General features: G+C 44.1%; 1 protein-coding gene across 5 annotated transcripts in view; it reads right to left on the bottom strand.

The window, feature by feature from the left end:
• Window positions 1-6,661: 6,661 nt before the first annotated feature.
• The window catches only part of LOC120030622 (peroxisome proliferator-activated receptor gamma coactivator 1-alpha-like), a 42,970-nt gene continuing 30,595 nt past the window's right edge, over window positions 6,662-19,036 (bottom strand). For all 5 annotated transcript variants that reach the window (XM_038976048.1, XM_038976051.1, XM_038976050.1 and 2 more), the window contains 6 exons: window positions 17,063-18,317; window positions 14,849-14,953; window positions 14,071-14,191; window positions 10,861-10,982; window positions 10,363-10,514; window positions 6,662-8,072 (listed from right to left, as the gene is read on the bottom strand). In XM_038976048.1, the coding sequence (XP_038831976.1) occupies window positions 7,969-8,072; window positions 10,363-10,514; window positions 10,861-10,982; window positions 14,071-14,191; window positions 14,849-14,953; window positions 17,063-18,317 (1,859 nt within the window). In that variant the 3' untranslated portion in view covers window positions 6,662-7,968. The remainder of the gene's footprint in view (window positions 8,073-10,362; window positions 10,515-10,860; window positions 10,983-14,070; window positions 14,192-14,848; window positions 14,954-17,062; window positions 18,318-19,036) is intronic.

Below are 19,036 nucleotides of genomic sequence, written 5' to 3'. Positions count from 1 at the left end.
GAGAGAGAGAGAGAGAAGCCAGTCAGTCATACTATTTGAATTTGGCTGTCTGTACATTTCCAAAAAAGAAGGTGCATGAGGTCTCAGCTGGAGAGGAGGTCCAATAATATTATGTATCGCTGGAGCAGGATAGTGCATCATTCAGTGTTTAATTGCCTCTAAACTGTCTATTTGCAAAAGGAAATGAACATATTTGATTTGTCAGATTCTTGACTAAAGTCATTAAGAACAGGGTGAGTCACGGAAATTATGCTAATAGCTATTGATGCCACTTGATGATTACCAAATAATTAGATGATATAAATGCACTCACATCACCTCATTTGCATATTTTATTCAACGCTAGCTCATCAACCATCACACTAAGTGTATGCTGCTAAAATGCCTCGCTATCAATATCATTCGCCTCTCTCACCTGCTACGGGCATTTCAAATTTAAAGTATCCTCGAGGTGGCTAGGCTACATTGCTTTGGATCGTACAGCCAGGCAGCCCCGAAAAGCACAGGCCTGTCAAGTCGAGTCAATTCCTTTCTCACTCTGTTCCTTTCTCAGGTGATGCGCGCACAAAAAGCACACCCATCTGTGGCCAGAACCCTAATGTCCTCTGTCAGCCGGCTGTCCCCACGGTGGCCGCAGCGACTCATCTTTCTGCTGACGTCCCGGTGTGGAGGAGTTGCCAGCCCCAGCATTCTAAAAGGCCTGCCGTGGCCCGGAGGCACGCTAACGCTGTGGTACCATGCACAGTGCAGGTGCGTCTCGTTGTGCAATCGGCTCCTCCTCTACCATTCAGACAGTGGCCACAACTTGAGGCCTTTCAACAAGCGAGGGTTCTAGCCACGTCTGTGGCTTTTCGCCAATCGTTAATCCGTTTACGCTTGCTCTTTCCCTTCCTCACCACATATAGTTGGGCCACATCTAATTCATTCTATCTCAACTTTCCCTTTTATGTTGTTCTAATTAATATGGTACGTCTTGGGCACACTTGCGGTAATTAGCATTGTTTTTAGCAGGCGACACACAGCAGATGGTGATTGAAAATAGGGATGAGTAGCTCAATCAGCCACCATTTGTCTGTAGCCATTAATTATCTAGGAGAAGTATATGTTCATGGTCCCCAATGTTGATAGTTTGGGAGGAAGAAGAATACTGTCCATCTGTTGCTCATTACTCTTTAAAAGCACAAAGTGCTGCAACACAACAGTTGGAATGGGGAGCGTGTGATCGTAATAGCTCTGTCATGATCATCTCCCCATTACTCGCCATACAACAGACAACAGTCTTGATGGCATATAAATGCACTGTTGCTACTGAAACAGTTCTGGAGCCTTTAGGGATTCGTGGAGATACTGTATATAACCCTGTCAGTAGTCTTGTGGCCTAAGGTTAGCAGGTTCAAATCCACTGTTGAAGGCTAGTCTTAATATACTTCTCAAATAGATTTAGATAAATTGATTACTTCAAGGGCAGTGATGTGGTAGAGGCCAAAAGCATAATAATATACTGCACCAAAATTATCCTTTGATGTGATCCAATGAGAGCAATATGAGGTGGGAATCCCAGTTGTTAGCTCACATGACCATCACGGCACCATGCCACAGGCAGGATTAAAGAAGCTGTCACTCTCGTTTTATGGCAACCGATGGGAGTTGCAACTCTTTGCCATCGGCTATGGGAATCATCACGATGACATGATATTTCAGGCGAAGACAATATTTAGCTTCTTCCAACCATTTTGGCAAGACTCGTTGGAACTGGCAAGCACGGGTTACGCATGACTAGAGGTCAAAGAGTGTAGACTTTGCCTGGTGACAAAGAGGGAACAGCACTGCTTATCAAATCTTCTAAAAAATAAAACATAGGGAGGAGAGAGGAGGTTGGGGGCTCAAGCTTAGGAAGCTTTGAAATAAAGCAGGAGAGAAGAGAATTACGGAATCCAGGGACCTCACCTCGCCCGCGTCTCTCTTTGATGGCATTCCCTCATCACTAACAGTTCGCTAATCCTGCTTCATATCACACTCAAAAAAAGAATAACTCTCCCTTACTCCCCAGTCCTAATGTTGTCACTTAGCTTAAGTTATTTTTCATAGAATTATACAGGCAAATGATTTAACTGGAATGCCAGTTTCACACTATTCGCAAGAAAAAAATGTGTTCCTTCTGATTTTTTTTTCAAATGAATCATGTGCTTCCCTGAGAATAAACTGTTCCTGATACTAAATTACGGGTAGCATTACATGTTCCACCCCAGAGCCTTTAATTAACTAGTCGTGTGTAGCCTTATCTGATTTTCAAGGATTTTTCTTCTTCCACCCTGACACTGTACGGGAGAGGTACAAATGTGTGAGAAATGCGTGAGAAAAGGTCAAATGTTGTATTTTTATTTTAAGAGAATCTAAATCATCTAGATGTTGTTTGTCAAAAAAATTAGACCTTAAAAAGGTATTCATGACTTGAACATATTATTGTTATACATTTTCAATGTGACTGTGATTAGACTTCATTTTATGCTCAAGTTTAATTAGTCTATCCACAGAGCCCTTGAAGACAGTGCCAACCCCGATACCAGTGCTACGCAATGAAGTGCAGGAAGGACGATGGCTGCCCTGCAACTCTAAATAACATCACCTGTTTGTCGGAGGGAACCAAAGCTGATCGAACCCCATTATCTGCAAGACTTCCACTTACCTTCAACCACAGTCCAGATCGGTGCTTATCTTACTGGTTAATAATAAAAAAACACATAACAGATAAAGTCGGCCATCCTATCATGACGGGAAGGGGAGGAGGGACAGGGAAAAAGCAAGGGAATTGAGATTTCCTGGGATAGTTTCATTCTGTGGAAAGGGCAAGCAGAGAGAGACCTCCTGCTGGAATGTCCAAGCCGAAATGAAGCCGGCCGCCTCTCTTCTTCTCCGGGGGCTAAATGGCAGCCCTTAATAAAAAACACAATCAGACCCCCAGCCTTAAAGTTTAATGCACATTCCTCCCATATTTCCCGTCACACCCACAGAAAAAGGTTTGGGGGCTCCCAGCGAGACGTCCAGCCATGAGGCCAACCGGTGGCCGATACAACGATGCAATCATCACCTTCGTCAGTACTCCGTCTGCCAATTTGTGACTTAAAATGAATATGTCCCCTCAACATTATTAATGAACTTGCAGAGTCATGGTACGCAGGACTAAAGTTGTGGACACTGACAACTAGGAGAATATATAGCATTTTCAGGTGATAGGAATATCAAAGAGGGGAAAGCTTAGGTCTAATTAAGTTCTTGGTCGAGACTTGTAGCTGAGGGAAAAGTGTCCAGCACTTGAAGGCATTGATATGTTATATGCGTAGACTTTCGTTTCATACAGTTTCATACAGTACAGTAACCTAATGCAGGTAGATAGCTTTGTGAAACCTAAGGTAAATGCTTACTACTACAGGCAGCATGGTGTCATTTCCAACATTGCACCCAGTAAAACAGGTACAGTGGCTTCAGAGAGTAGTCACCCCTTGACCTTTTCCACATTTTGTTGTTACAGTCTGATTAAATAGAGATTTTGTGTCACTGGCCTACAAACAATACACCATAATGCCAACGTGGAATTATGTTTTTAGACATTTTTACAAACTAATTAAAAATAAAAAGCTGAAATGTCTTGAGTCAATAAGTATTCAACCCTTTTTGTTATGGCAAGACTAAATAACTTCAGGAGTAAAAATGTGCTTAAATCACACGATAAGTGCTCACTCTGTGTGCAATAATAGTGTTTAACATGATTTTTTTTATGACTACCTCATCTTTGTACCCCACACATACAATTATCTGTAAGGTCCCTCAGTTGAGCAGTGAATTTCAAACACAGATTCAACCACAAAGATCTGGGATGTTTTCCAATGCCTCGCAAAGAAGAGCACCTATTGTTTTTTAAAAACAAAAATAACAGACATTGAGTTACACTTTGGATGGTGTATCAATATACACAGTCACTACAAAGATACAGGTGTCCTTCCTAACTCAGTTGCCGGAGAGGAAGAAAATCGCTCAGGGATTTTACCATGAGGCCAATGGTCACTTAAAAACAGTTAACTTTAAAAGCTGTAGCTGTGATAGAAGAAAAATGAGAATGGATCAACAACATTGTATATAATTAGTCCACAATACTAACCTAAATGACAGAGTGAAAAGAAGGAAGCCTGTACAGAATAAACATATTCCTAAACATGCATCCTGTTAGCAATAAGGCAAAAAACAAATTCTAACATTTGGCAAATTATTTTTATATCCTGAATACAAAGCACTATGTTTGGAGCAAATCCAACACATCACTTAGTACCACTCTTCATATTTTCAAGCATGGTGGTGGCTGCATCATGTTATGGGTATGCTTGTCATTGGCAAGGACTAGTGAGTTTTGTTGGATAAAAAGAAACGGAATAGAGCTAAGCACATGCAAAATCCTAGAAGAAAACTTGGTTCAGTCTGCTTTCCGACAGACACTGGTAGAAAAATGCACCTTTCAGTAGGACAATAACCTAAAGCCAGGCCAAAGAAAGACTGGAGTTGCTTACCAATACAGCACTGAATTTTCCTGAGTGGCCTAGACAATCTACGGCAAGACTTGAAAATGGCTGTCCAGCAATGATTGACAGAGCTTGAAGAATTATTATATATTGTACAATCCATGTGTGCAAAGCTCTTAGAGACTTTCCCAAAAAGGCTCACAGCTGTAATCGCTGCCAAAGGTGATTCTAACATGTATTGACTCAGGGGTGTGAATACTTATTCTGAAGGCACTGCATTTCAATACAGTCAGTTTTCACATGGAGGGTAGACTTCAAGGATATGCCATTACAGTCATGCAGTGCCGATTTTTAAATTGGTCACAATGATGCTTGAATAACAGTCTTACCATGACAATGAGAGAGGAAGCAGGAGGGATGAGACAGTAAAGAAAAGAGGCACATGAAAGGAGGGTTCCAGGTGAGTTTCTTTCAAACACATTTCCCTTTATTGGCATGGTGAGGCTGATGAGAATTGCACATAAAAACTAAATTCACAAGAAAGTCATACAATAGGTAGAACCACAAAGGCATTGGTAAGGACTTGGCAGAAGGCAACGTGGATAGGACACAAACAGGTAACAACCCAAAGCAATACCCCCGCTCCCTCCCACCCCCCTCTGCCCAACACACACACACACACACACACACACACACACACACACACACACACACACACACACACACACACCTGCCTATAAACACACACATGCACACACACGCTCACACCATTGTCCTTCCAAAAGAAACATGATCACCCAACAAACGTTTAAGCAGTGGCAAATTCCTCAGTAGTTCACATTGTTAAAAAGTCTGACACAGATGACATTTTGAGGACCATAAGGTGTTATAATATATTACTACTCTAGGCGATTTACAAAGCAGATTTTTTTTTATTACAATGATTAAAGCCACATCTATCAAATGGGACGCGACACCATTACCCAAGCGCTGTACATAAAATAAAAAATATGTTGAAATACAGGTAGACGGGGAGATTTCCCCACCACTGATTTTGCTTCTGCATCTCGTTTTCATCTACACAAGTCAAACTTCATGAAAGGGCGCCTGTGATCAGCGAAGCTTTCATACAAAAGAGTTCTACCTCTTGCAATGTAGGCTGGTTTTTCTTGTTACTTAGCTTGCACTATAAACAGGATATTAATTGCACCAGAAAGCACAAGGTTACCTTTAATGTCACGTTGAAGGTGCTGTGATATCTGGACTGTGTGGCAGCAGCGCCTAATAGAAAATGGTGCGGCTCCATGCAGTATTGAGTAGTTTCTCTAGGCTTATAAGATGTCATTCAAGTAGTGCCATTTAGACAGGAGAGCCTGTTATCCAAAGTACTATGTGCTGTATCGGCTGTCATCATTTAATAGCCATGCGCTACACAGACAAATGTTTTGATGCTAGGATGCTTGTTGTTGAACACTACAGTTTTAACACTGTGTTTTCCATTGTATTAGTTTACATTTGTACAGTTGCCACAATGTTCTACACAAACACACAGACCCGAACTTACACTAAATGGGCAAACATTCTGTAAGTGTTCTCTATTGGGTGATAAGGGTCATGTGACCGTGCTAAGACACTGGAATGGAATCCCTGTATGTAGCCAGCGATTGGGTAATGGGTCAGGGTCCAAAACCACACAACAATATGAGCTAAAATACAACTTTGAAAAATAATTTATTGCTTTTTTATATACTTTTTCTTTCATTTATATTATTATTATTTTTGTAATTATTGTGAATAATGTCAATATTATTATCATCATATATATATATATTATATTATATATATTATATATATAATATATATATTATATATATATATATTTTGTACATCAAATACAATATTTTTTTTAAATTCAGGAAAGAAAATTGTAAACTTTTGTTTGGCATTCACATAATCAAGCGTGTGGAGCAACGACACAGATTTTTACAGTGTGGTACAACAAAAATACCTGCAAAATCATTTTATTGCTTCATGTTCTACTGTGTATAAAGGAAAATAATGTGGTAGACATTTTGTCATGGCTGCAAACCACTGTTGTGGAGACAGAAATCACTTGGACAATGAGCAGCATATCTCATGAAGGGCCACTGTCGAGGAGATTAGAATTGATTTTTTATTGTTTCTGAAAGGCATAGAATGTAATATTCCCACATTATTGTACACCTTACCCACTGATTGTAAGTGAAATAACAAAAATCAAATAACAATATAAATAGCAAAAATGTGTGAGGTACACCATGTGAGATGGAGAGGATAAATATTTTTGATTCAAATATTAAAATAAATAGATAAATATGAACGGTTTATCCTGATTAAACAGATTAAACATAGTAGTAGTCTTTTCTCACTGAGAGTAAAATTATCAAAACGAGAACCATAAAAAGCATTGAAATCAAAATGAATTGATATATATATATATATATACTGATTGTTTCAGAAATATTATTAAAAATGGGGTTTGTTTCATTACAATCATGAAAAAACACGTTAAAAATGCATTTTATACTTGTTGTATACGGAAAAACACTGATTGAGAAACTTTATAAACAGATAAAACTATACATGGTTAACTTTTTTCCCCCAACAAAATCATTCTTAAAAAAGGAAATTTGTTCACATGCTCCATCAAAATGAGCCTCCTACACATTTTTACAATCATGTCATGTCCTCTAAACTTCATGTAGGTGTACAATATGTTTTACATCATTGTAATAACTACAGATCGACATTCTTAATTGAGAAAATGTCTTCATCATTTTAAAAAGGCTGCATTTTACAGTGCATAGCTGTAACAAATAAAGAACTTTGTTTGATATGTACACAAAATAAAAATATTCCTTTTGATAATATCTGTATATACAGGGCTACATTTTTGTCCTGAAAATTTAGACAGCAATGTTATCTTGAGCCTCCAAGATACACTTCCCTATACTCTCGTTAATAACGTAACACCACATCCAGACACCGGATAAAAAAATAAAAAGAATAATCAAAGACAAAAAGAAAAAAGACTGAACAAGCTGCACATGTTCACCACTCAAAGCATAGTTGGGTTTTTGTAGTGCTTGGAGAGAAAAAAATCTCATGAATGTTATTGTCTTTCACTGACTGCTGTACAGCAGTAAAGTACACACATCTGTGTACAGGATTATGAGGATTCACTGGCTTTCCAGGTACTGTCTCTTCCCAGCTTCTTCAGCAGCTATGTTCATGTAAACGTTGTTTTTAATATACTTTTTGTTATATATATATATATATATTGGTCTATATATATATATAGATTCCTCTTTATATACTCTCTTACATAGAGTGTAAAACTTCTCGTAGTCAAAGGACAGAAACATTAGTGAGGTATCGAGACATCCCTCTTGGTAGACAGCGGCTGCTAAAGCACTTGTTACCTTCTCAAGCTGCGCTGGGCCTCTCTCAGCAAGCTGTCAAAATCCATGGAGTCATACTTGCTTTTAGTGGAGGCTGGATCAAAGTCGTCAGAATGGGAATCTGAAACCAGAGATTTATTTTAACATCAGTGTTAAGCAACCTAAGTGGTCTCCTGTAAAGTCGCTCTGGAAAAGAGTGTCTGCCAGATGACTAAAGTGTACTGTAAATGTCTCAAATTGTCGCTGGACACAAAATACCTGTCTCACAGATCAAGACAAGTGGCACGTCTACATCAATCTCAAAGAACCCATCTGCATCTGTTACTTTTCAATAAGTCCCAAAGTTATCCGTGCTCCCCTCCAATGTTTCATATCTCTCCTGAAATTAGGTCTTTCGACACAATGTTTACATGATTAAAACGCTCCGGGTGGAAAATAAAGCTTTCCCTGATACCGAGGGACAAAAAAATCCCAAACTGAGCGAGTGGCGGAGGCATCTATTTTGAATGGTCGGCGCGATAATAAACAAGTGTCTTATCTCTCGTGGCAGACAGCTTCACAAATGGGGCCCCCACACAGGCTGCGGCAAACTTTGAGAGCTTGAGAAATGGGAATGACCATGGCAAGCAGGAGATGCCAGTCGTGATCTAATGCTATGGCCAAGGGGTGGATTGTGTCATGCCGCACACCTTGACGGATGAAAAATACCCATGCGCACTACTTAGAACTAATGGACAGTGTCTCGGAAAACAACAATAAAAAAAAATCGAGACGAACACGCCGGGCAAGATTGAGAGGAGGGACTGAGGTCGCTACCGCATGACATTATTCAAGTTCCCTCGCTTTGGACACTACGTTTTTCTCTTCTCTTTCATTTCGCCTTCCCTTTTTCTCCTACCCCCGTCACGGGGCACTTTGGGATCGCCTCAACTAGTTTTTCTCTCAAAAAAAAGAGAGGAAGCAGAACGAAGGTCTTTCTTTTCATTCCGAGAGACTGATTAGCTGTCTTAGCGCTCCATATCTTTTCTCAAGGACCTCGGAAATATACAATAATGCCTTCATTCCTTTGAAGAACATGTTATTTTTTTCCCTCTGCCATGACTTACTGACCTCCCAGTGGCCCTGCATTAAACATTCCCCATTTCACTCTTTGTCAAGGAATGAATGGCGAGTGGAAAATGGGAGCAACTGTACACGCCCCACTCTGAATCTTAACCTCCATCATCAAGTGGAGCAAATGATCTCGTATGGCCACACAGGAGAGCATCCACCTTGATGGACTGACTGACTATTTAAACATCAATGCCAAAATGTCTACCCTCTTATTGATACTGGGGCTATAGTATAGGTAGAGGATGAGAAAGAGAAGCATGGACATGCCATTTTCTATTCTTGTTTTTAACATCGGCGTCTATTGAGGAAGAAGCTGAGATATTTTTTATCAATGTCTTGCATTATTTGTCATATTCGTCATCCGGCACTATAGCCACGTCCATCTGAACATTGAGTCCAGTCTTTCAAGCGGATGCGGTTTCTTTTTCAGTGCGTGCATGTGTAAGTTGTGTACCTTTTCCTCAGATGAATCGACTAGCTCTACCCGTGCTTTTATGTCGCCGGCACTTTGTAGGGCTGCCGCCTTAAGAACCCGAGCCTGTGTCTGTGTCTTTGTCTATGAGTGTCGCATGAGGAAGAGATGGCTGATTATTAGTCAATCAGGCCTCCGCTGTCAGGCTCGTTTCTTCATCCCCCTTCCCTCCCGTCAACCCTTCATCCTTCTCTCAGTGGATGACACGCTGCTAGGTACCACAGCGAGGTCTTTCCTCTGTTGAACGCCACAACAGCTGGCAACAGATGGAGGCTCACCCAGGAGGGATGGGCTGATGGGACTTAACCTTGCCCCCCTCCACCCTCCCCTTCATCCCCCTTCCCCCTCCCTCTCTCCTTCCATCTACCTCTCTTTACCCTCCAAGAGGACCAGAGCATAAACTATACATCACTGTCTATAGGGTATCAAAACAAATCACAGATAAGCTTTTAAAGAATCTAGCGCTCATCTTTCCAATTACTTGTGCATTGACTAAGTAGAACGATATAGGCTGTGAGCAATGGAATGGAAGAAGGCCTCTCGATTCCTCGAGATATACTCCTATATGGGCGGCGGTAAAAGAGCAGTTCTATTCCTGGACTGGTACACAGAACCGTGATGCCTCGAAGGTGAATTGTAAAGCTTGGGGGGGTAAGAGTAAATATATGCTCTTTCATTTCAAAAGGCGTCACTTGAGCCTCTTTCTTTCCCAGCTTCCCCCCCCCCCTTCCCCCTCCATCCCCTCCCTCCATCCCTCCCTTTGACAGTCTGCCTGTATTAGCCGTGGCTCCGGGGTTCTCCCGAGCAACAACAAAGCAGAACTTACCCAAGTCTGTATAATTCGATTTGCAGAACTGCTTTTGTCCACCGAAGCACAGCTCGAACTGGGGCTCGTTTGACCGGCGCAAGGTGTGTCCGTTTTCAAGGGCAGCGAAGGCGTCACAAGTGTAGCGGTAGGTGATGAAACCAAAATTGTCCCTGCAGTCGAGAATAGAAAAACGACGTCAGGGCCTCCTCTGTCAGCAAACAGCCACACTATTTATTTATACAATAAAATGTATCTGTAGGGCTCTTTTTAGGCTAGGAACAGATAAGATGAATAAAACATGATTGGAATGCATACAGCTCTATCCCGCCCTGCGTCTCCACTCGACTTTGACATAGAAGTCGATGCAAAGCCCTGAAAGAGATGATGCTTTTCTGTGTTCCACCTAACCCAGATGGTAGGAATGAATGGACGCAATGTATTACAATGAATCCTATTACCTCCCTATATAGCCAACACACACGCACATCACACACAAACACCGTCCCGGGGCCTTACCCGTCATCTCTCAGGTTCACGGCACACTCTTCGATCTCGCCGAAGACTTCAAAACGCCGCTTTAGCTCGGTTCGCGTGCTGTCGGACCTCAGTCTCCCCACGTACACCACCCGTCTCTCCTCCTGCTCATTAAAGGATAGAAAGAGAGAGGGAGAGAGATAAAGGAGGAGTACTTCCCTCTCGTTCATCCTTTTTCCTTCCCTTCAGGTTCACTCGGTGGCCATAATGAACTACTCGGAACGCCCGGTGGCGAGCACTGACGTGAGGCCACCCTTTTGTTGCTCCCGTCTTGTTTTGTTCCTCCTTGATTGGTTGGGCTGTGTTAAATACCTCCTCTTATCTGATAGGACAGAGAGGCTTTAGAAATCGCCTTAGATCTACCTTTTCATTCACTTGTCTTTTCTGTCTTTATTTCTGGCCCATATTGAACCGTACATTTTTTTTAAATCCAGCGACAAATATCAGAAGGAAGCCTTTTCTCTTTCCATAACTCGTCCTCTTTCGTTATAGTCTCAGAACTGAAAATTAGTTAATGAGTTGTTTATGCCATACAGTAGGCTCCAGTTAATATGCCATTTAGAGAAACCTGTACCATTAGGAACAACAGGAGGCTGGGGGGGGGGGGGGGGGGGGGGGGGGGGCACAATGTTCCTCGAACCACAAAAGACACAAAGGTCACAGCGGCATAATTTTGGACCTAAAGCACGAGACTGCCATCATGGTTTTGGGAGCAATTTAATTGCGTCTGCTAATCATATAATGCAGAGCAAGCTTTAGGGCTACGTTGTATCACTGGCTTTATTTACTTATTCACTCATTTACTTGCCATTACTGGGGCAAGTCTATTGAGATCCATTCAAATTTTGAAAGCTACCTCAGGCCACTGGTAACTTATACATGTAAATCAGTTGCCTGGTACTAAAACTTAAAGTTCACCTCTGCAAAGAAGCTAAACTAAGGCTCTGTCCCAAATAGCACCCTGTTCCCTACGTAGTGCACTACTTTTGACCTGAGCGCTATGGGCCCTGGTCAAAGGTAGTGCACTATATAGGGAGCAGAGTGCCATTTGGGATGCATCCTCAATGGCAAGACATAAGCTCCACTACTTAGAAAAAGAGAAGAAAAAAGGACAAATTAGCCGGATTGTTCGTTTTCTCTGGCTCTTCTTCACATACAGTTTGCTGAATTAGTTATTTCATTTCTGACAGCTGATAAATATGCCGGCTTTCCAAGACGGCACCCAAGGTAGAGTCCTGCATCGGGTCTGATATCCACAGATCCCTATGTTTGACCAGCAAAAAAAGCTGCCGGGTGGAATGAAAATATTCTTTCAACCCGCGGGTCGGCTTGCGGTTCAGAACAATTATATTGCAGGTAGGAAACAATCAAGATTTTTTTTTTACGAACCCATGACCATGTTGTTTTGCGCTGTGTCGCAAATTCCATTCGGTGAACGGTAAGGCAGACAGGCTACCAGCCACACATGCAGCGAATCAGTGAACTGTCCATTATATGTGTGGTGCTGAAACATAAAACCGGTAGATGGATACACAGCCTGCGAAGCATATTTGTTTATGATATGCTAATTCAGTTTATTATCAGTTAATAATCCAGGCTGCATCACATCCGGCCGTGATTGGGAGTCCCATACGGCGGCGCACAATTGCCCCAGCGTCGCCTGGGTTTGCCCAGGGTAGGCCGTCATTGTAAATACATTTTTGTTCTGAAGTGACTTGCCTAGTTAAAAAATAAAAAATAAAAAATAATCTTATAATGTTAATTCAGGCTTTCTTTCATTTAGACCATATCAAGTTGAAACTGGTGCGGCTGGTAAAAGTTTGAGTATAGCATACTAAATAAATCTATTTTTGCAGCTTATATTCGATTCTGGGAATTATTTATTTAAGTTTCAATTAAACTATTTGAATATCTAAACAAAATTGAGTGCAAAGGTTTTGTTATGTCAGCTATAGACTTTCAGGAGGTAAGATGGCTAATGAAGAGGCCATTTTCTTCAGAACGATTGAGTTGTCAATATGCCGCATCTCATTGTGAAAAGAAAATAAATATTGCTCTTTATTAATGGCATGGTTTTCTTTTATCCAAATGTTGAATAGACATGCAGACAAATGAAGTCATCATATTTTTTTTAGAAGTTGATATTTGTCGGGTCACGGATCGGCTCTCAGAACAATTCTATGCCGATGGGTTGGGTTGTGGATAAAAATCTGTCCTGACGTCGGGTATCGGGTGAAGCTCAGAATTGATGTGGCCGGCGTGGGGCGGGTGCTGCTCAACAAAAACTGCCCTGTGCAGAACTCTACCCCAAGGCTGGCAGTCAGTGTATGTGTGTGGCCCTCACATCCGCTTGCCTCCCAAACCTCTACTGACAGCTTGGCTTTGCTGCCCATAACTGTCTCGTCTAAAATGTATCCAGGCTAAAGCTGTGCGTGTGTGCATTATTTGACGTGTGCCTTTATCAGTCTGTGTTAGCATGTTCCAAATGAGTGCAATACTAAACAGAGAGAGAGGTAGAGAATTGATATTCATCCCACTTTGATTAAATTCAAACTAGATCACTAGAAAGATTCCTTATTTGAACAGTGTACATTTCCTTGGCGGTGAATTTCCCTTTTTATCCCTCCTCCCACTCTTGCCGTTTCTAACATGTGCCCCTGTGGTGTGATTAATTAGAACTGACACCGTTCCCAGATGCCGGAGACTTTTAAAAATACACAACCTGGAGATAAAGAGAAAACGAGTGGAGCCCTGAAAGATTCAGTGACTCACTTTGCATGTATTCATTCATTAGAGAGGAACAGTAGGCAGTAGGCACGGCCACGGGCCCACAACTGTCTGCCCTGTCTAGGTAGTGAGACAGCGATGGGTACAGCTGGGAGATATTAATGCCAGGCTGCTGTTAGAAGGATGGATGAGAGAGAGAGAGAGACAGAGAGACAGAGAGAGAGAGAGAGAGAGAGAGAGAGAGACAGAGAGAGAGAGAGAAAGGTGAAGAGAGAGAGAGAGAGGATGGGTGGGAAAGTAGAGAGATATGCAGAGAGGGCAAGAGAGAGAGAGGTGAAGAGAGAGAGATGGAGGCGAAGAGAGAGCGAGGGTGGGGGGGGGGACGTAGAGAGATAAGCAGAGGGAGAGAGAGAGAGAGAAAGATCAGAAAATAGAGAATATAAGAAAAATGACAGGGGAACTCACTATTGCTTTTTCACTTTGCCTCTCTCTCTGCTCGGCCCTCTGGGACTCCCTCTTCTGGTAGTCCTGGCGGCACTCCTCCCGCTTCAGACGCTCGTGTTGGTATTCCTCGTAGCTGTCGTACCTGCGGAGGGACCAAACCAAACCCATCACTTTCACTGTCCTCCACCGCCCTTCCAACATCCGCCCTTCGATTTGACGCCAGCAGTTATGAAGCGTATCGGCCGAAAAACCCCACCAACGAGATGGGCTAAATTTCTCAGAGGGGTAGGGAAACAAACAAACGCATTAATAAGAAGATGCCTCCTCCCCGCTGTTAAGGTTATGGATCCCACAGGAGGCCCGCGGGAGATGGTGGATAGCGGGAGAGGCGTACAGTTGGGAGTCGGGCAGCTGCCACTGTCAGCACTACTTGACGTCATTACTTTCTGCTTAGTTAGGGCTTCATCCGGGGGGAAAGAAGTGCAACTTTTCTCTCTCAACTTCCTCGTCAGATTTGGCCATGCATTGGAGAGATGGGAAGATTTGGGGCTTTCCTGGTGTCGTTAGGCTCATCAATAGCAAATCATTTTGGAGCTAGGAATGAGTGTCAATATTTTACACTGCCTGTGTTTGTGCATAAGGACATTGTACAGGGGTTCCACAATCCTGCTGGTTTTCAATCAATTCATGTTTTTGGTTAAAAGGCAAAGATGAAAACAAGCATTAACTGCAGGGACTGAATCATCAGAGCAGAGCTGTTTACCCCTGGTTTAGTGTAAGGGAATGTGGTGGACCCTACCTTGGCCTGCGGCTGAGGGGGGATCTGGACTGAGAGCGAGACTGCGAGCGAGGGCTTTTGTGGGTCCTGGATCGGTAAGTGCTGGAGTCCATGTTGTGACGAGACCTGCAAAAAACGCAACGCACATTAATCATCAAGATATCATCCAGGATATTTAAAACATTTGTGCATATCTGAAATGCGTATCTCTAAAACCGATAATATTGTCTAGACATGCCAGTCACTGTACCTTGGCATCCCTAAATCATAGCCTTTTCTTGCAAGATGACAGACAGCCACAGAGTAAAATCTAACCATTAAAAAAAAAACACATAACCAAAAGTCCAAATATATTCTGCCAATTTTTCTTAACACATTTTCCTAGTTCTACTGAATTTGACTTGCTAGACTCTGCTTCTGCACAGTGCAGCTGGGAGATGGTCTCACCTTTTCCCCCATCAGGGCCAGTATATACATGCACCTCATATCTGTGTTAAATGAGGGGAAGGTCTTTAGGCCCCGTGGCCTAACTGTAAAGCTAGTAGCCCTACACAGAGTACAAGCTCTCATTGCTTAATTATTGAACTGATGCTGAAGAAGGGAGACTTGAGTAATAGAGGGAGAGAAGCTAGGCAATGGTCAAACGTCCACACAAAGTTAAGGAAGACAAGAGTTTGGAAAGAGAGATGGGGAGACGAGATTTGAGAGAGAAAAAATGGATTTGTTGAAATTGTTTCACTTTGAGTTCTTGGGTGAGTTCTTGAGATTGAGGTACTTTTACTCCGGTAAACTTAGCCATCACCTTTGATGTGGTTATTTTTTCCCCATTTTTCTTCTTTCAAGTACCAACCCTGACATCTTTAGGAACCTTGTGACTTCCTCTGTGTACTGTATCATGAGGTTGGTGATAGTCATCAGAGTGAGTGATTTATCAAGGGTAAAGGACTTCAAAACAGAAGGCAAAGCTAACCTCCATTCAGACCTTTCATTAACCCAGCAAACAAACTTAAACTCACTTATGAGCTTGAGGGAAGTGAATGAAGAGTCTATCCAGTTTGCAAGGCACTCAATGCAAACTTGCTGATAAAGTCTCCTTATATGTGTAGTCCTACTCAGTACCTATATCCCTTTAAAAAAAAACACAGTACCCCCTCTGCTCTGATCAAAGGGAACCATGGGAAATGTAGTTCTCTCAAGCTGCTGTGATAATACACACTGTTTTCAGAGGAGGGGGGTCCAGAACTAAACTCACTTCCCAGATTTGGCTTTCATCTTCCGGGACAAAGGGGGGTTCGCCTGGCGCTCTGCAAAAACAACAGCTGCAGCTTAAAACAACATGCGCTGCATCAAACAGAGATCCCAGGAAAACGGAGGAGGAGATGAGAGAGACAAAACCTTGCCATGGGAAATGAGGCTTTGACAACGTTGAAGCAACAGTCGCTTCGTAATTGTCCTAGTTGCCTCTTTCTCAGATATACCATTTTGATAGCACATGACTAATACACCAAGCCTCCTTGTCTGATATTTTCCAGTGGAACTGTGGGTCTGTATGTATCAAGCTTCTCATAGTAGGATTGCTGATCACAGATCAGTTTAGCCTTTTAGAGCATAGTGAATAAGATTATGTACATGAGGGACCTGATCTGAGATCAGCACTTCTACTCTAAGAAGAGTGATACATACAGCCTCTGCTCTATAGTAAAGTACTGAGAGAGTTGAGCTTGGCTAGCCTCATTACACCAGCCAATTGCAATCCACTGTCCAGTAGTCAAGCCAGTAAGGATTCTCCCTGACCTTGCCACACTCTCCTATTGTTAAAGCCTCTTTCCTCTGGAATATAATGAGTCTCCCCAATGTTTTTAGCTCAAGCTGGGGATGCTGGAGCAGCTGAAGCTAAAGGAGGCCCCATACTGGGAGACTGAAGAGACTCAGAGCACAGGGCCTATCCTCTACTGACACGTCTCTGACAGCTGATGAGGCCTGTTGACATGACTGAGCTGTCCACCCCCTGCCGGGAACACTGTCAGAGCCGCCCACAACCTTTAGGCAACGCTCAAACAACGTTCGAACAATAGAGGGGAAACAGCACCCGGCAGGAGGGAATGAGTTGGCTGTGTACCGATAGCCACACTGGCATACTACTTAGAATGAAACTAAGTAGTAGATACATTGGGCAAGACGTAGTATGGACATGGGAACCTAGACGTGGTGAGTAGAGATTGAGGCTTTACTCACCTGGAGGAGGGGCGTCCGTCGGGTGAGCTGGAGAGGGAGCGCCTCCGGTGGTGAGAGGAGGAACTGAGGGACCGGGAGCGAGAACGGGAGGAGGGGGAGCCCGAACGGGGCCAGACAAAGTGTCTGGGGGAGAGGAGGAGGGAGGAGAGGGGTGAGACGGAGCCCCGTGAGGGGGAGCAGCTGGACGGCGAGCAGGACGGCGAGCAGGACTCGAAAAGCAGTTCCAGGGGGGTGCCCTCCCAGGGGTAGAGGAAGCGCCCCTCCACGCCACGGTCCTGGAGCTCAAGTTCCTTGTGGAAGGGCGGGAGACCCGGGTGCAGGTACCCAGTAGAACCAGAACCAGGGAGCTTGCAGTAGTACTCATCCCCAGCAGGGTTCTCCTCGGACGCCTGCGGGGCGACAACCTTCTCCCCTCCTCCCTGCCCCCCCTCCTCCACCACCAACTCCCCCCCCTTCTCACCCTGGCTGTAAATGGCTTGCTGGGGGCGGCCAAAGTGCTTGTTGAGCTCCGCCCGGATCTCCTGGTCTCGCAGGGGCTGCTTCCTGCTGGTGGAATGCTGGTCCCCATCTGGTGTCTGTGGTGGGGGTGCTCTTGTCTGGGTGGTGGGGGTCCGGTCCTGTCCCCGAGCGTCCTGCCCCCGAGCCTCCGTAGCCACAGGGTAAGAGCTCTGCTGCAGCTGCTTGGCCAAAGAGGATGAAGATGTAGGAGAAGATGTAGAAGAGGAGGAGGAAGAAAAGGAGGAGGGTGGCATGGCTGAGTCCTTACATTTCACATGCCTGTCCTCCGCCATGACCGGATTGGGCATCAGAGGGGTTGTCGTAGTAGTCGTCATGGTAACAGTAGCATAAGCTGCGTTAGCCGCATTAGCGTCAGCGTCCCGTTTTGTGCTGGCCGCCGTCGACTGACAATAGTCGTGGTCGCTGAAGCCGCGGGGCTGGGCACCCCGCTTGCCGTTGCCGCCGCGGTGCTCCTCCTGGCAACCCCCTGTCGTTGCGGTGACCACCGAGTTGGGGAGGGCAGTGGACGCTTTGCTCAGCTGGGCATACAGTTCAGTCTGCTCGGGGCCCTTCCTGGAGGGACCTCCATCTAGGGTCGGGGTTAGGGCCGGGGGGCCGCAGGGGCCCGCCTCGCTCAGCCGAACCCTCTTGCACGCCAGGGCAGACGAGGAGCATGAAGACAACTTGGTTTTGAGTGATGCTTTGAAAGGGTTCTCTTGACTGGCTTTGTGGGGGGGCGTGGTAGGTGGTGTCAGACCTGGAGAGAGAGGGAGAGACAGAGAGAGGAAAGAGAGAGGAAGGAGAGAGAAAGAGAAAGGGTTGATAAGAGAATGGAATTATAATGCATTCTACCTCTCCACCTACCCCCCCTCCATTTCCACTCCCCACAACCTGTTTATAGACAGTGGATAAACACAGGGGCTTGATTAAAATATTCACTTTCATTCCCGCTCCTAATCCTGATCCGTATTTTATTGCAATCTTGACAGATTCATGTAATGCTCTGTGTAACTTAATATGGTGGAGCTGCTACATGGCTCGGTTACCTCCGCCATCTCTCCCTCCCTCCCTGACCTTGGACAATCCCTTGTTCAGGAAGAAGAGAAAGACACACATCCGCAGCGGACAACTAGAACACATCATCCTCCGAAAATATATAGCATCTCGACTTGAACCCTCGAATGTAGCCTAAAAAAAGCGAAGACCTTTGGCTTCAGTTTTGAAAATCTATCACAAGTGTCCTATAGCTCAGGCTTCCTCTTTCTACTGCCAGTCAAGGTAGCGAGATATGTCAGTATTCGGAGGTACATGTTGCTATGGCGTGCCACTGTGCTGTCATACGATAGTGTCGGCTTGGCGCGAGGGAGATGTCTGACTGGTAATGGAGGCTCAGTGTCTGCCGAGGTAATGGGTTGTCATTCTTCTCAGATCCCGCCTGCCTCTCCGTGACTCGTGCCGAACCCGACCCCTCCTGAC

Source organism: Salvelinus namaycush, chromosome 36 (assembly GCF_016432855.1).
Source record: "Salvelinus namaycush isolate Seneca chromosome 36, SaNama_1.0, whole genome shotgun sequence".
NCBI lineage: Eukaryota > Metazoa > Chordata > Actinopteri > Salmoniformes > Salmonidae > Salvelinus > Salvelinus namaycush.
Note: the sequence above shows the minus strand (reverse complement) of the source record. Positions and strands in the feature narration are given on the sequence as shown.